The sequence below is a fragment of the Xyrauchen texanus genome, chromosome 1 (genome assembly GCF_025860055.1).
Source record: "Xyrauchen texanus isolate HMW12.3.18 chromosome 1, RBS_HiC_50CHRs, whole genome shotgun sequence".
Taxonomy (NCBI): Eukaryota; Metazoa; Chordata; class Actinopteri; order Cypriniformes; family Catostomidae; genus Xyrauchen; species Xyrauchen texanus.
In genome coordinates, this window is record NC_068276.1 from 28,630,295 (window position 1) to 28,644,449 (window position 14,155).

At 36.4% G+C, this 14,155-nt stretch overlaps 1 protein-coding gene across 2 annotated transcripts; it reads right to left on the reverse strand.

The window, feature by feature from the left end:
- Window positions 1-245: 245 nt before the first annotated feature.
- On the reverse strand, window positions 246-14,048 carry LOC127650413 (nucleosome assembly protein 1-like 4). Of its 2 annotated transcripts, XM_052135855.1 has the most exons (15): window positions 13,948-14,048; window positions 11,388-11,435; window positions 10,684-10,780; window positions 9,559-9,700; window positions 9,375-9,461; window positions 9,151-9,279; window positions 8,870-8,941; window positions 7,183-7,322; window positions 6,929-7,074; window positions 5,770-5,789; window positions 5,358-5,477; window positions 5,212-5,247; window positions 5,031-5,075; window positions 4,788-4,825; window positions 246-1,708 (listed from the first exon to the last, which is right to left on the reverse strand). In XM_052135855.1, exons 2-14 carry the CDS (start codon window positions 11,410-11,412, stop codon window positions 4,814-4,816), a joined length of 1,071 nt encoding a protein of 356 aa, XP_051991815.1. In that variant the 5' UTR covers window positions 11,413-11,435; window positions 13,948-14,048; the 3' UTR covers window positions 246-1,708; window positions 4,788-4,813. The 2 variants fall into 2 exon arrangements, with proteins under 2 accessions (XP_051991815.1, XP_051991807.1); XM_052135847.1 differs by lacking the exon at window positions 4,788-4,825.
- Window positions 14,049-14,155: the final 107 nt, after the last annotated feature.

Genomic DNA, 14,155 nt, shown 5'->3' on the forward strand with positions numbered 1-14,155 from the left:
GCGAAGTTTGCCATGGCTCCCTTACCACAAGTCTTTGTATCTGTGAAATTAGTTTGAATTATATGTGGATTTGAAATGTACTGATACTGAGTGTGCTACTGAAATCCTACCATCAGACTCCCTTTTCTGAAGTTTTGAAAGAAATACATCTTAACTGTAAAATCTGAAAGATAAATGAATCAAAGGCACTTCAATTCTGATATAAAATGGTGATAGTGAGGAGAAATTAGTTCACTCTTATTGGGAATAAACATGTTTAATTTTTTAGTAAGTGCTTGGGCAGTACAGCAAAAGCACTTTCAAAATGCTACAAGGGGCTATAATCAACTGGGTACAGTACAGTACATACATCTGCTAAATATATTCTCTCAGGGATCCACCAAGAAGCACAAGACCAATACACTGTGTTCAAAACAATAATAATGGAAAAGAAGAAATTAATTTAAACAACTACGTAAAACTAGATACAAAAACAACTTTTTTTACAAGACAAGAGAGAACATTTTGCAGGTTAGATTTAATATCAACAGCTTTCACAACGCTGGACACTCGTACATTGTCATCTTGGCATAAAAAACCCTGAGTAACCTATTAGATCCAGTCACAAAATAAAGAGATAACTTTGGGATGTGACATTGTATTTCAAAAAACAGCCTTGGGGATGTGATCACATAAAAATATGTGACCTCCAGGAAGTATAATCATCTGCAGTGGTCTCAGAATTCAGTGACCAATGGCAGTAGACTGCTGCCATTTGTTATTGTTAATTTCTAAATTGAGCAATTCCAGCAATATGGAAGAAACTTATATTTAAATACAAACAGTATAAACAAATATGAGTTGACATTGCTTAAGCATATAGAATTTTTAAATGTGGAGTTTGTTTTTAATTGTGATGTTCAAGAGGCAAGTCAAAGATGGAAACGTTAGACAAATGCAGTAAAATGTCATCCACATTGTAAAGAGGCCTGATATGATTAAATACAAATTACTCAAGTAGGGATTACCTACATACTTGACCGCAAGGTTTCATTGATGCATTGGTTGGTAAACTAGCTAGTAATTGTCCACACACTTCTCTTAATAAATAATGCATAAACATGCTGCTTTGTTCAAAATGTACATAAACAGATATGCTGTGTAAAATAACGGTTATGCCCACGACACGGAAAATAAACCTTTTGTTAAACAGGAACAAACTTGACAAATACAATTCCATTTATTTCAATTCAGGCTTAAAATGCACCTCCTCAAAATTGTATTAAAGAGATAATGTTTGTAATTAAAACAAATAAGCAAAATTATTTTAAACCTGTGAGAACGTTTTGGGCTTTGCATTCTCTAGAGAAATGGTGCAATGGCATGTCAAAATATGTCTGCATTCCAAAATCAAAGCCTAAATCATGAATTCAAAAGTAGTTTTGTTTTACTTTTATATATCTACATTCTGAGGCAGGCTGCATGGAATTGCCCAATATATTTATAGTGCTGTTGTACTATATCAGTTGAGTTTTGAAATAAGAAATATTTGAAGAAAAAAAAAAACTTGTTTTCTTTCCAATGTACTGCATCATTGTGGTTGTTTTGTGAGGATGGTGTAATCAGCAGAGACTACACGCAGCACTAGAGAGCTGATGGGGATTAACAGCGTCAGGAGTGAGCCGTCCAACTACTGTTGTTTGCATTCTGGAGGCTGAGGATCCACACTCTGAAAAAAGTAATGAAAGAGAGAGATGGAGGGGAAGGTGGGAGGGGGAAAGAATTCTTATCAAGTAAGAATAACTTAATGACTGCGACTTGAGGCAGATGCAGCATCAGAGTAAAGTGAGGGTTAACCAGGGAGATATTGTATATCTTCACCTCAGCAGAATGGCTAATGAAAGCACATTTAGAGTAACACATCTCCGTTGGCCTATGTAGGAACAATAATGTGAACAACGTAGCTATTATTTAAGATAAGAATGCGAGGTGGTCCTGCAGATACTGTACACCACTAAATGGGAAGATAGCACATTTGACCACTGCCTGATCCTTCAGGAGAAAATGTGCCAGGGCCAAATTGATGCCCTACGCAGAGTTCCAGGTGGACGGTTCGCATGATATGAGCGTGAAGCGATTGTCTGTGTTCCACAACTGCTTTCGGGTCCTTGAATAACATATAACGTGCGAGTAAGGGCAAGTAATCTGATTTTTAGAAGGAAATCTCAGCTCTGTAGGTCCATACAATGCAAGTGAATGGGTGCCAAAACTTTGAAGCTCCAAAATCCAAATAAGGGCAAAATAAATGTACTCCACAGGACTCTGGTGGTTAAGGAACAGATCAATATTTAAGTATTTTTTTGTTTTTACAATAAATTCCCCAACCTGCTCAGTCAATCCCCACATTACTTTCTAATTCTTTTGTTTTTGTTGATTAACATTCTTTGTGCATATCATGCAGAGAGGAGAATTTATGCTAAAAAATGACTTAAATATTGATCTGTTTCTCACCCACATCTATCATATCATGTCTGAAGACATCGATTTAACCACTGGAGTCTTATGGATTACTTTTATGCTGTCTTAATTTTGGCACCCATTCACTTACTTTGCATTGACATACAAGCTGAAATATTCTTCTAAAAATCTTAATTTGTGTTCTGCAGAAGAAAGTAAGTCAAACATCTGGGATGCCATAAAATAATTAGATCATTTTCATTTTTGGTTGAACTATCTCTTTAAAAATTGCATACAATTATGTTTTTAAGGCTAAAATTCAGCTGGATTCACATGGCATGACAGCACCAATTTGGAATGGACTCATGACAATTCTTTCTGCCTATAACTAGAGTAAAGGAGGGGGGTGGAGAACAACAACAAATCACTATAAACCATCTGACATGCACATAAATTTGCTCTTACCCCTTTTCTAATGTTGATCAATCCAGATTATTCAAAAAATGGAGCACATTCCCGCAATTAGCATAATCAACTTCATCAGTATGGCCATTCGGCGCTCTCTGCAAACATATTTTTAATGCGCTCTAAAGACGTGCTTATGTTTAAGAGCATCTGCAGCAAGATTTTCGAGGAGATTCAAGTGTGCCATTCTCAAAACTAGTTGAAACACAAACTCCTGTGTGTGAACTTATTTATGAATCACGATAAAGGCATGAAAACATCCACACACAGGTTTACCACACAAATATGTGCATATGCAGGGTTAGGAAATGAGACCCATTGAGTCTTCAATTACCAGGTGGTTTAGTATCACCCTGAATAGACGGATGTATTCCAAAGAGGATGCCAGGATGCTAATGATTAAATACTAATAAAATCTGTTAAGTATGATTCTGTATACAGGGTATGCAGAAAAAGCTAAATGGATGGAAGGACCTTGTCCCAAATTCTATAACATAGCAATCATGAACCTTTCCTGCTCATGGAAGAGAAACATAAATCCTTGGATGACTCACCAAAGGGCAAACAAATGAAAACTCTTTTCTTTTACATGTCATGTACTGAGATTTTGGGCAAGGCATTAATTACATGATATGAGTGGTTTTGTCTGGAGGTAGACCGATATATATAGTTGCTTTTTGGAACTATTGTTATCTGCGAAATTCGATCACGATAGTTTTATTTTGGTCCTCTGTGGACAGAGATTTTCTGTATCTAAATCATTAATCATTGACAATATTCATCCATATTTTTATCATCACTTCAATGCATATTTTGTTATTTTCATAAGATAATCAATTGTTTTAAAATGAAGCGAGGGCATGCAAAGAAAAATGTGAGGCAAAGTCAGCACATACATGGTCTCCAACTTCATATCTTGTGAATAATAATAATAATAATTACCCTTATTCCTCTTTAATCATCATCTGGTGAAATATATAGACTACTGTGCAGAGGTTTTAGGCACTTGTGAAAAATGTTGCAGAGTGAGGATACCTTCAAAAATAATGCCATAAATAGTTTTCTTTTATCAGTTAACATCATACAAAGTCCAGTAAACATAAAACCTAAATCAATATTTGGTGTGACAACCTTTGCCTTCAAAACAGCACCAATTCTCCTAGGTAAACCTGGACACAGTTTTTCTTAGTTGTTGGCAGATAGGATGTCCTAAGCTTCTTGATGAACTTGCCAGTTCTTCTATCTATTCAGGCTGTCTCAATTGCTTCTGTATCTTCATGTAATCAATCTATTTGCAAAAGCAATGTTGAAATCTAAAATTGAGATTTCCTACTGATACACTAAAAGCTAAATATACAAAATAACCATTTTAATACAAATGTTTTTGTGAAAAACGTCTTTTGCACAGTAATGTATATACAAAAACCTTCATCAGGTGAATATTTAGGGTATAAAAAGCTTAATTTGGTTAATACTTGAGGACAGAGCATTGTAACGGAGCCAAGTCAGTGTCATTTCAAAATAAGAGTCTCTGATGTGTTATGGGCTTGTTAAGCTTCATATTCTGCACCAAATCTTTTCTGATTATTATTGGATTTTGGTAAACAATATACTGTATCTGGGAATTTTTTCATCTTTGACTGTTGTGTCTGAGCCAGTCATAGTAAGAACACCCCCCAAACACATTCTGAAAAACTATTGGTTATCGGTCTTTTCCACCACATTAGTTATCGGCAAAATCCACTATCGGTCGACCTCTAGTTTGGTCCAATGTTACAGGGTTGCTGTGGGTATGGAATAGCAGACATGAGTACAGGGATGAAGATGGGGGGGGTGCAATCATGACAGCACCAATCTGGAATGGACTCATGACATTTCTTTCTTACCTAGAAATGTATGAGATGAGAATGACTTATGCCTGTAACTAGAGTAAAGGAGGGGGGTGGAGAACAACAACAAATCACTATAAATCATCTGACATGCAAATTTCCATTCATCAGAAGAATAGAGAAAATAAATAGTTACAGAGACTGAGGAGTACTGCACAAAATTATGCTCATAGAGACAGCGCAACAGTTAATTTTTAATCAACTAATGCAGCTTAAGTTGGAATCTAAATCCAAACTGACCTTTGAATCTAACTCTCCCTCCTCCTCATCGTCCTCATCTTGGTCCTATTTCACACAAAACACAGTTACATTACAATACCAACAAAAATACCACATAAAACAGGACATATATAATTGCAAAGTTTTACAGAGCATTTAATTCTTCATTTGTCATTAAATAATACATCAATGGTAAATTCACCTCCTCTTCACCTTCATCCAGTTCCTCCTCCTCAAACTGTCAGGTATTAAGAACAGACACAATCTTTAAAAAATGGACGTACATTGAAAGCATTCTGCTGAATCATAGACTTCTTAAGACAGAAAGTTTTTTGGCCAGATACATACACTCTCATCATCTTCCAGAGCTTCTCCTGTGAAATACAAAACTGCTCTTGGTACGATTCGTTCCCTGAAGAAATGACCAATTTCAAAATCTGTGGCTAAGGTGTACTCCGAATCCTCATCCTGTTAAAAAGGACACACACGGACACACACACACACACACACACACACACACACACACACACACACACACACACACACACACACACACACACACACACACACACACACACACACACAATCAGCTTCATTGTTCATTTGGAGATGAAAAGTAAATGCAATGGTTTTAATAAGGCAGACAGTGACATCTTACACTGGAAAATCATATACAAGTTTTAATTTAAAAAGTAAATGAATGGCTAAACTAAACTGGTTAAGATAAAACAAAGCAAATAACAAAGAACACAATACTCACCAGCTCTTTATCTGGTGAAACTAAAAAGGAAAATAAAAATACTGGTGACTTTAAGAGTAACTGTAGAAAAACAAAATATCTACAAAAGTGTGCACATCCAACCTAAGTGCAGGATACAATGCAGCATGTCTGCACACTGGTATTGTTGCTTCAATATTTGTGTTCCTCACTTATTCTTAATAATTTAAATATTGAAGTAAATAATTGTCCTACATAATCAAATAAATGTCTTAAAATACATAATTGAAGTATAATAACCTAACTAACCAGTCTGCAAATTGTAACAGGGGGATGTGCTTTGCTGAACTATTTCTGTTTGTATTCTTTTGGTAAGATTTAGAAGCATGATCAATCTCCACATGATTTATACGTTTTATTAATATCTTTATGGTCAAACATGTTAATTATATGGAAAAAGTTTCAAAATATAATTGTGGTAATGTGAGAGTGGCCGAGCGACGTCTGTGGAGAGCAAGGCCTGGAGAGGAAGAATGGTGAGTATTGACACCTGTGGGAAATTATCTCTAACAGCTGTTCTGTATTACATTGAGAGCTGGAGAGGGACCCTGTGGCTAGCACGGGGCTAGCATGGGGTGTTCACCCAACTGTCTGTGTGTGACCTAATGCCCAAGTCTTGTGACAGAGACACTATATTATAAAAAGGCACTGTCCATCAGATGAGATTTTAAGATATTAAAAATCATAGGGTATTCACTGGTGGCCAGTGTCCTGGCTATGTTTCCACCATTGGCCTCAACTAATCACTGCCTCCTAATAATTCCCTGTATATTATATATAATTACAATCCCCTATATAACTGGCTACATAACTGTACTCCACTCTCCACCAATAGCTGGTGTGTGTTCTGGTGCACTATGGCTGCCGACGCTTAATCAAGGTGGATGCTGCACACTGGTGATGGTTGAGGAGATTCCCCCTACAACTTTATATAAGTGCTTTGATTGGAAGTATCCAGAGAAGCACTTTATAAATGAAAGGAATTATTGTCTATAATTATATTCACATTCTATTTCACATTTGAGACAGCTGACCTGAGCCTGTGATTTCCCAATGTACCATTCAACCTTCTAATATGAGTCACCTGTTATAAGCATTCATAAAAGTTGGCATGAACATCTGTCATATTCTGAACTGGTACCTTTAATAGGGTTGAAAAAGTTGAAAAAGGAGTCATTGGGCACTTGTTTGGTGACTACCCTCGCCACCCCCCTGCCTTTGTGCTTCTGCTTCTTCTTGATCGTTTTGACAGTCACATCTTTGCCTTTGTGCCAATCAATTTCACACCTGCAAACAGGAGATGTAAAATGGCAAACTGTGACAGAGAACCTGATGCTAGAATGAAACGCAGTTGAAAATCGGAGTAGATATATTATGATACGAGTAATTGCTCACCCTTCACAGTCAATGATTTCAGGTCCCTCAAATGAAAATGGATCCTCTGCATCTGGCTCTGACTTCATCTTGTATACTTTTGTGAGGACTGTTTTGGTGAAGTATTCATTGGGTTCAAAATGAAACTCTAATGTGAAACTCTGTCCAAAGATTGAAAAATACATACATATTACATCTGTAAAATGATCTGTATTGCAAAATGATACAATCAGCATGTACATCAGTTAGGAATTTGATAAGACCTTAAAGGGATTGTTAAAGGTGCCCTCAATAATTTTTCCCCATTAAAAAAAATTTACTCTTAGAGAAATTAGTTGTAATTTTGAAACATATGTATAAAATCATGACCACTCACATGAGATGAAGACTCCAGTCATTATCAGTAACCTAATAAAAGTTTTATTCTACATGGGGGAGGGAAGCCCCCACAGGGGCTGCCATTTTAGAATCACATGACCAGCTGAATACTACTCACTTAAACTCAGTAACCATCTTGTTATTGAACACTAACACTTTTGGGTTAAATGAATCATGGCTGATTGTGAATAGTGAATTTCTATAATGGCATCTATATCTGAAAACTACTGATTTTGAATGAAGCTGCATCACACCACTAGGTGTCACTGTAAGTCCAAGATGACAAACAAAAATTACCGAGTGCACCTTTAAAAATTTTTTTTTTTTTCATAATTTACTCACCCTCATGCCACTCCAGATGTGTATGACTTTCTATCTTCTGCTAAACACAAACAAATATTTTTAGAAGAATATTTCAGCTCTGTTGGTATGAGCTCAAAAAAGCACAAAGGCAGCATTAATGTAATCCATATCAGACTCCAGTGGTTAAATCCATGTCTTCTATAGTGACATGATAGGTGTGGGTGAGAAACAGACAAAAGTGTAAATCCTTTTTTTCCTATAAATCTCCACCTTTGACCAACCCAGACCAGTAGATGGCAATCTATATGAATAATGTGAATCACCAAAAACAAAAGAATAACGTGAAAGTAAAAGTGGACATTTATAGTAAAAAATGACTTAAATATTGATCCATTTCTCACCCAACCCTATCATATTATTTCAGAAGACATTTAACCACTGGAGTCGTATGGATTACTTTTATGCTGCATTTATTTTCTTTTTGAGCTTCAAAGATCTGGCCACCATTCACTTTTGTGAGGACCTACAGAGCTGAAATATTCTTCAAAAAATCTTTGTGTATTTTGAAGAATTTTCATTTTTGAGTGAACTATCACTTTAATATGATGTAACAGAGGCTTAAATCTATTCAGATATTAATCTCATGTAGCACATTGAAATCTATTCAGATCTCAATATGATGTAACTGAGAATTAGATCTATTCAGATTTTAATTTCTTCACAGGTTTCTAAATGGTAATACACATTCATTTTTAATTCAACAAAAATGCTTACACAGTGTCCTAACCAGGCGTTACATGAAACATTTCCAGCAATAAGCAATTTGTCTGTTTACACTGCATGCGATAATGTGCCCATGTCACACAATTACACCTAATCAGGAAATATTTTATGTTTAATTTACTGTTATGTACTTCAGAATTTTGGACCAATGAGATTTCACTGTGGGCATGGCTCCACTTGTCATGGCGGGTTTGGACAAAAATTCACTCCTGATTTGGACATAGTGTTAATACATTGTCCTTACCATGGGCTGATCGGGACCAGAAAATATCACTTTAATATCTTGTAGATGTTTAAGTATTGGCTCATCATGTTCCTGTTGAGATAGAGAGCATTTTGGGCAGCATAAAAGTATATTTTCTTAAAAAATATGCGTTTTAAACCAAACTTTTTACCATGAAAATGTCTTAAGTAAATTCATAATGAGACATCTAATGCCAATCCAAGGTTACAGGGAAAACATTAAATAATCAATAATGACAAATAAATCAGCAGCGGAGAATATCTGGTGTTCTGCTGGTTCACCTGCAGCATATCACTCAACATGTCCACACTTCTGAATATGGTGAGCCAGAACTCTGGAACTGCCTTGGGTGTCTCCTCATTAGCATCCTTTGTCTTTTCCTCTATAGCAGCTTTCTTCTTTAAATCTTCCTGAAAAAGAAAGTTTGTCTAAGAATACGGTTCAAAGAGCTAACTACGGTCAGCATCTGGTCTGGCTTCAATGTGAGTGGAGCGATAATACACACTGCTAATGCTTCTTCATCCTCATGTTCTCTCTGCCATTCGCACTCCTCATCAGTGGGTTCCACTTTTCCAGAGACAATGTCTTTTCTCTGGAAACACACAAAAAGATTGCACATGATGGCTCTACAGGAACAAATATGTATTTAAGGTATATAAAACACACAATACAAAATCACAACAACTTACTTTGTCAAATAACGGCTGATAAAGAGCGGCATACTTCCTCTCCAGCTCATGCACCTCCTTATAAAACTTGGCTTCAATGAGCAAGCTGTTAACCTGAAGGTTCTTTAAGGCATGGACTCTTCTTTTCACAGACTTGGGTAAGCTGGACAGAAGGAAATGGGAGGGAAAGAGAAGGCAGACATGAGCAGATGGGTGTCCGGTAATGCACAGCTGGACTGTTGCATTTCCCTTCTCTCTGGGGCCTACAGATGGTTGAAGTACAAGATCTCTTTTCAAATCGCATTGTGAACTGCGCTTCATCTCTCATAACCTAAGTCATCCGTTTCATGCAAACAGCACCGGAGGTTATAATAAAGGTTTGTGCTGCAGTTACTGGTTCTGTTTTAACGAAAGTCGACTGATAGATAATTGAGCGATACGGTCAAAAGAATACAGCTAATTTTCTGCCTCATACCCACGAGCATCATTATCCTCTCATCGTAGTATGAATCTTGCTTGCACTCTTTGAAGGCTGTGAGTTATTGACAGCTTCTAACAACTCTAAATCCTGTGTAATCATTAAAAGTTTGCGGGATTGTTATGTGCATCATTAAACCTTTCATGCACATTCGGGATGAACGATAATTACAAACTGATGACTTGAGAGTTTTAATAAGACGTGACAACATTTCTGTAAGTGAATACAGTGAGCAGCTGGTGCTTGCTTGTTTTTGATACATGGTCAATTCTGGGATATTCCAGGGGAAATAATTTACTACAGATCGGAAAGATTAAAAACAATGCTGTTACTAAACATTAAAAAACAATTAGAAAAGATTTTTGCTTAGATCTGTTAAATGCAATAGATCTGATCAGTGGTTCTCAACTTGTTTTGCTTCGGGGACCCAGATTTTACATTGGACATAAAGTGGTGACCCACCATCGTAAAAAACATAACCTGTATTTAATGTATCCTGGGTCAAATTTGCTTTTATCTTGCATAGTTTTGTTCATAGTGTTCTAGTATAAGGGCTTGTATCAAGTGGCATTATTTCTACAAGTAAGAAGTTTTTTCTTCCCCTATTAAAAGTTGATGAGACTAAACTTTAGATTGTAAAAAAGTGCTTCAGTGATTCACTTGTTTACCTCTCCATGACTGAAGCAATATGTGAGACACTGTTGACTTTTTCTTGAAGAGCAACCAATACCTGTGGGTTCTGCATTGCCTGGTCGCTCACCTTCCCTGAAAACAACATGCTATTACCTTACACAGCGAGCAAAAAACAGCCTAGACACCAAGGAAGCACTTATCCGAAAAATATTCTTATCAATACACTCACTTTTTATATTCAATATTCAATTCCTTTCATTATTCAATAGTTTTCTTTCCACAAAAGTTAAAGCATGGGACACATGAATGCCTTAAATCTTAGAAAGAAGACAATGTACTTTAAACATTAGGTTACTTTCAAGGAAAAAAAATAATAAATCACACGTCTTAAAAGGAAACATGAAATCATACTCTACCCAGTAGAAACAAACCTCTATTGTTTCAAATTCAATTTTGTCCTCAGAGGGTTTGAGAGAATGCACACATTCTTAACAGACTTTTCCATTAACTCTTTGGCAGTGATGTGCTTTAAACTTCATTAAACTTTTACACTGAAACATTATACTGGCTTTGTCAAAGTAGCACTGTGAATCAAAAAATATTCTAACCACCACAAATAAAAAAAACTCTACACCAGCTAATTAATGACAGCATTTCAAAAGCTAATACACAGTATGTCTTATTTAAAGGATGTGAGGTTGCTCATGAAAGACTTGAAAAAGACATGGCAGTTCTTTACCTTTGGCTTCATTGTCACCATCCATCTTGATACCACAGCTCCAAAATTCTGCAGGAAAAACACAAAATGCACAACCTCAACTTCAGCTTTTCTGAAAGTATGCTGTTAACTTTGTTTCGTGGTAAACTACTGTTCTTAAACTAATCTTTCTTTAAGTGTTGGAAAATTACAGTGTTGTGTTATGAGACAATGTTTAAGCACAATAAAAGGTTTAGTGCAGCTGGGCATCATCTACCACTGCACATCCAAAACATTAGTGTATTAACATATTTCTCATCTAAATGACCACAATGTATTTGGTATATGAACTGTAAGTTTTAAAAGGGAAAAGAGTAGCTCAAGCCACATGAATGAGGAATTGTAGATTGCAGGCAATAAACCAAAATATCCCAAACAAAAATATGCCAGGTTCAGTGTCAGAAATGTACTTTTCCATAAAGAGGCAATAATTGCCCTCTGGATTAGATTTTTTTTTTTATATGTATGAGGGCTTTTATTTTTTAATCTTCATTAAAATTATACTGTGTCATTCTTTTATTCAAATACTTATATTGAATCAACTCATTGGAGCCTGGGTAGCTCAGCGAGTATTGAAGCTGACTACCACCCCTAGAGTCGCTAGTTCAAATCTAGGGTGTGCTGAGTGACTCCAGCCAGGTCTACTAAGCAACCAAATTGGCCTGGTTGCGATTAGTAGTTCTCGCTTTCAATGAGGCGCATGGTGAGTTGTGTGTGGATCGCGGAGTGTAGCATGAGCCTCCACATGCGGAGTCTCTGTGGTGTTGTGCACAATGAGCCATGTGATAAAAGCGTGGATTGACATTCTCAGAACCAACTGGAACTTGTTCTCTGCCTCCCCGATTGAGGTGAGTAACCGCGCCACCATGAGGACCAATAATGGGAATTGGGAATTCCAAATTGGGGAGAAAGGGGGAATAAAAATAATAAAATGATATTTGAATCAATTCATTACGTTCTCAATCTGAATAATAAGACTGCAAATATTTACTAAAATAAATCGTCAAATAATTTTTATGTGATAAGGTTTATAATTAGGCTTAGAATAGAATATCAAAAACTACATCAGATGTTATTAATAAAAAAAGAATTGTAACGTTCTTCTTTTGCTTTTGGCGATTCATGTTTGTGCATATCGCCACTGGGCACTGAGGAGAATTTATAGTAAAAAAGGCCTTAAATATTGATCTGTTTCTCACAACAACCCGCATCATATTGCTTCAAAAGACATATAATCAATGGAGTCTTATGGATTAACTTTATGCTGCCTTAATGTGCTTTTTTTGGAGCTTTAAAGTTCTGACCACCATTCACTTGCATTTATGGACTCACAGAGCTGAAATATTCTTCTAAAAAAATTCTGCCCCCACATTTTGAATTTCAGGGGCATTTATTTTTCACTTTTGAGTGCATTTTTGCCCCAAGCCCACTTCATTTCAAACCCTGATCAAGGCAATTATAATGTGACAAAATTCCACAGTTATTAGTTGCTTTTAATACAATTAAACTGTAATTAATCAGTTTTCACCACCACAGTCAGAAATTAAACAGGGTGACCAAAAGATTCCATATTAATTTTACAGAATTATTTTGTATTAACTAAAACTACACTTATCGTGGTAACTTTTCACAAGGAAAAGCACAAATTGGTAGGTTCTATTTGTTAACATTAATAAATGCATTAGGTATAATAAACAATTTTTGGCAGCATTTATTAATATTGGTTAATGTGAATTTAGACAATTACAGTGGTTCATTGTTAGTTCATAATGCATCAACCAATGTTAACAAACACAAATTTTACTTTTTAAACCAAGAAGATTAATAAATGCTGTAAAATATTTTTCATTGTTAGTTCATGCTACCCAATACAGTTAACTATTGTAAATGTATACAGCATTATTGTAGTGTTCCCCAAAAACTGATACGTGTCCATTCTATTTAAAGGTAAAGCTCAGAACAGATGTGTTTATGTTGACGCCCATCAGATTTCTGCGCTAGCTGCTAACGCGCCGAACTAGCCACATGATACAATCAATGACTTCTCCACAAGCACTGACGCGCGTTTAGAGTTCAGCGCAGGTGACGGAGGGGTCAGAGTCAGACCCCAGAGGGCGGACAGTGGAGATCTCCAGGCGAACAGAGGCACACTGAAGACAGGAGGGGGGAGAGCGTAGATGTCACTGCTAGTGTTAGCAGGCTAACACACCGCTACACATGATCCGACAGCTCGGGGGCTGTGGTTTGATTTTTCTGTCCAGATTAACTGGTAACAGGATAGTTGTTTGATCACTGTTTTTATTTAACCAGTAACTAATTCGCATTAGTCACTCACATCTTCCTTAAAATAATGATGGCATGGATAAAGCGCACAGTAATAGAAGATATTTATAACCACTGAAATGTAATCCAGTCTGCTTGGCAATAAACTAGACATGCATATGGCAGGTATTTAAAAGCAATATAGCTTGTGTATGTATATATATATATATATATATATATATATATTAAATATTTTATAAAGGGACCATGCGGCTCTTACCTGGATAAGCGGCTGTTGTTCAGCTGATGGACTCGGCCGTAAAGCTGAAGTGCATTGGTGCAAATAACTCCCCGCCTCAGTCAGTGAAATCCCAAACCCACAACACACCCAACCAAGTTTTTGGCTGCGGTCTCAGAAGAGCCTAGTGAACTGAGTTTTGGGCACCACAATCGCGTCCCGGTGCCTAAAGCATTGCTATCTTTTTAGT

Bases quoted from the DNA above. Each gene is read 5' to 3' on its own strand.
- LOC127650413 (XM_052135847.1), bottom strand. From the start codon at position 11,412: ATGGATGGTGACAATGAAGCCAAAG. The intron at 9,462-9,558 runs GTAAGTTGTTGT...GTGTGTTTCCAG, and splicing joins ATCAGCCGTTATTTGACAAA to AGAAAAGACATTGTCTCTGG. The intron at 5,790-6,928 runs GTACCAGTTCAG...TTTCCTTTTTAG, and splicing joins CTTTTTCAACCCTATTAAAG to TTTCACCAGATAAAGAGCTG.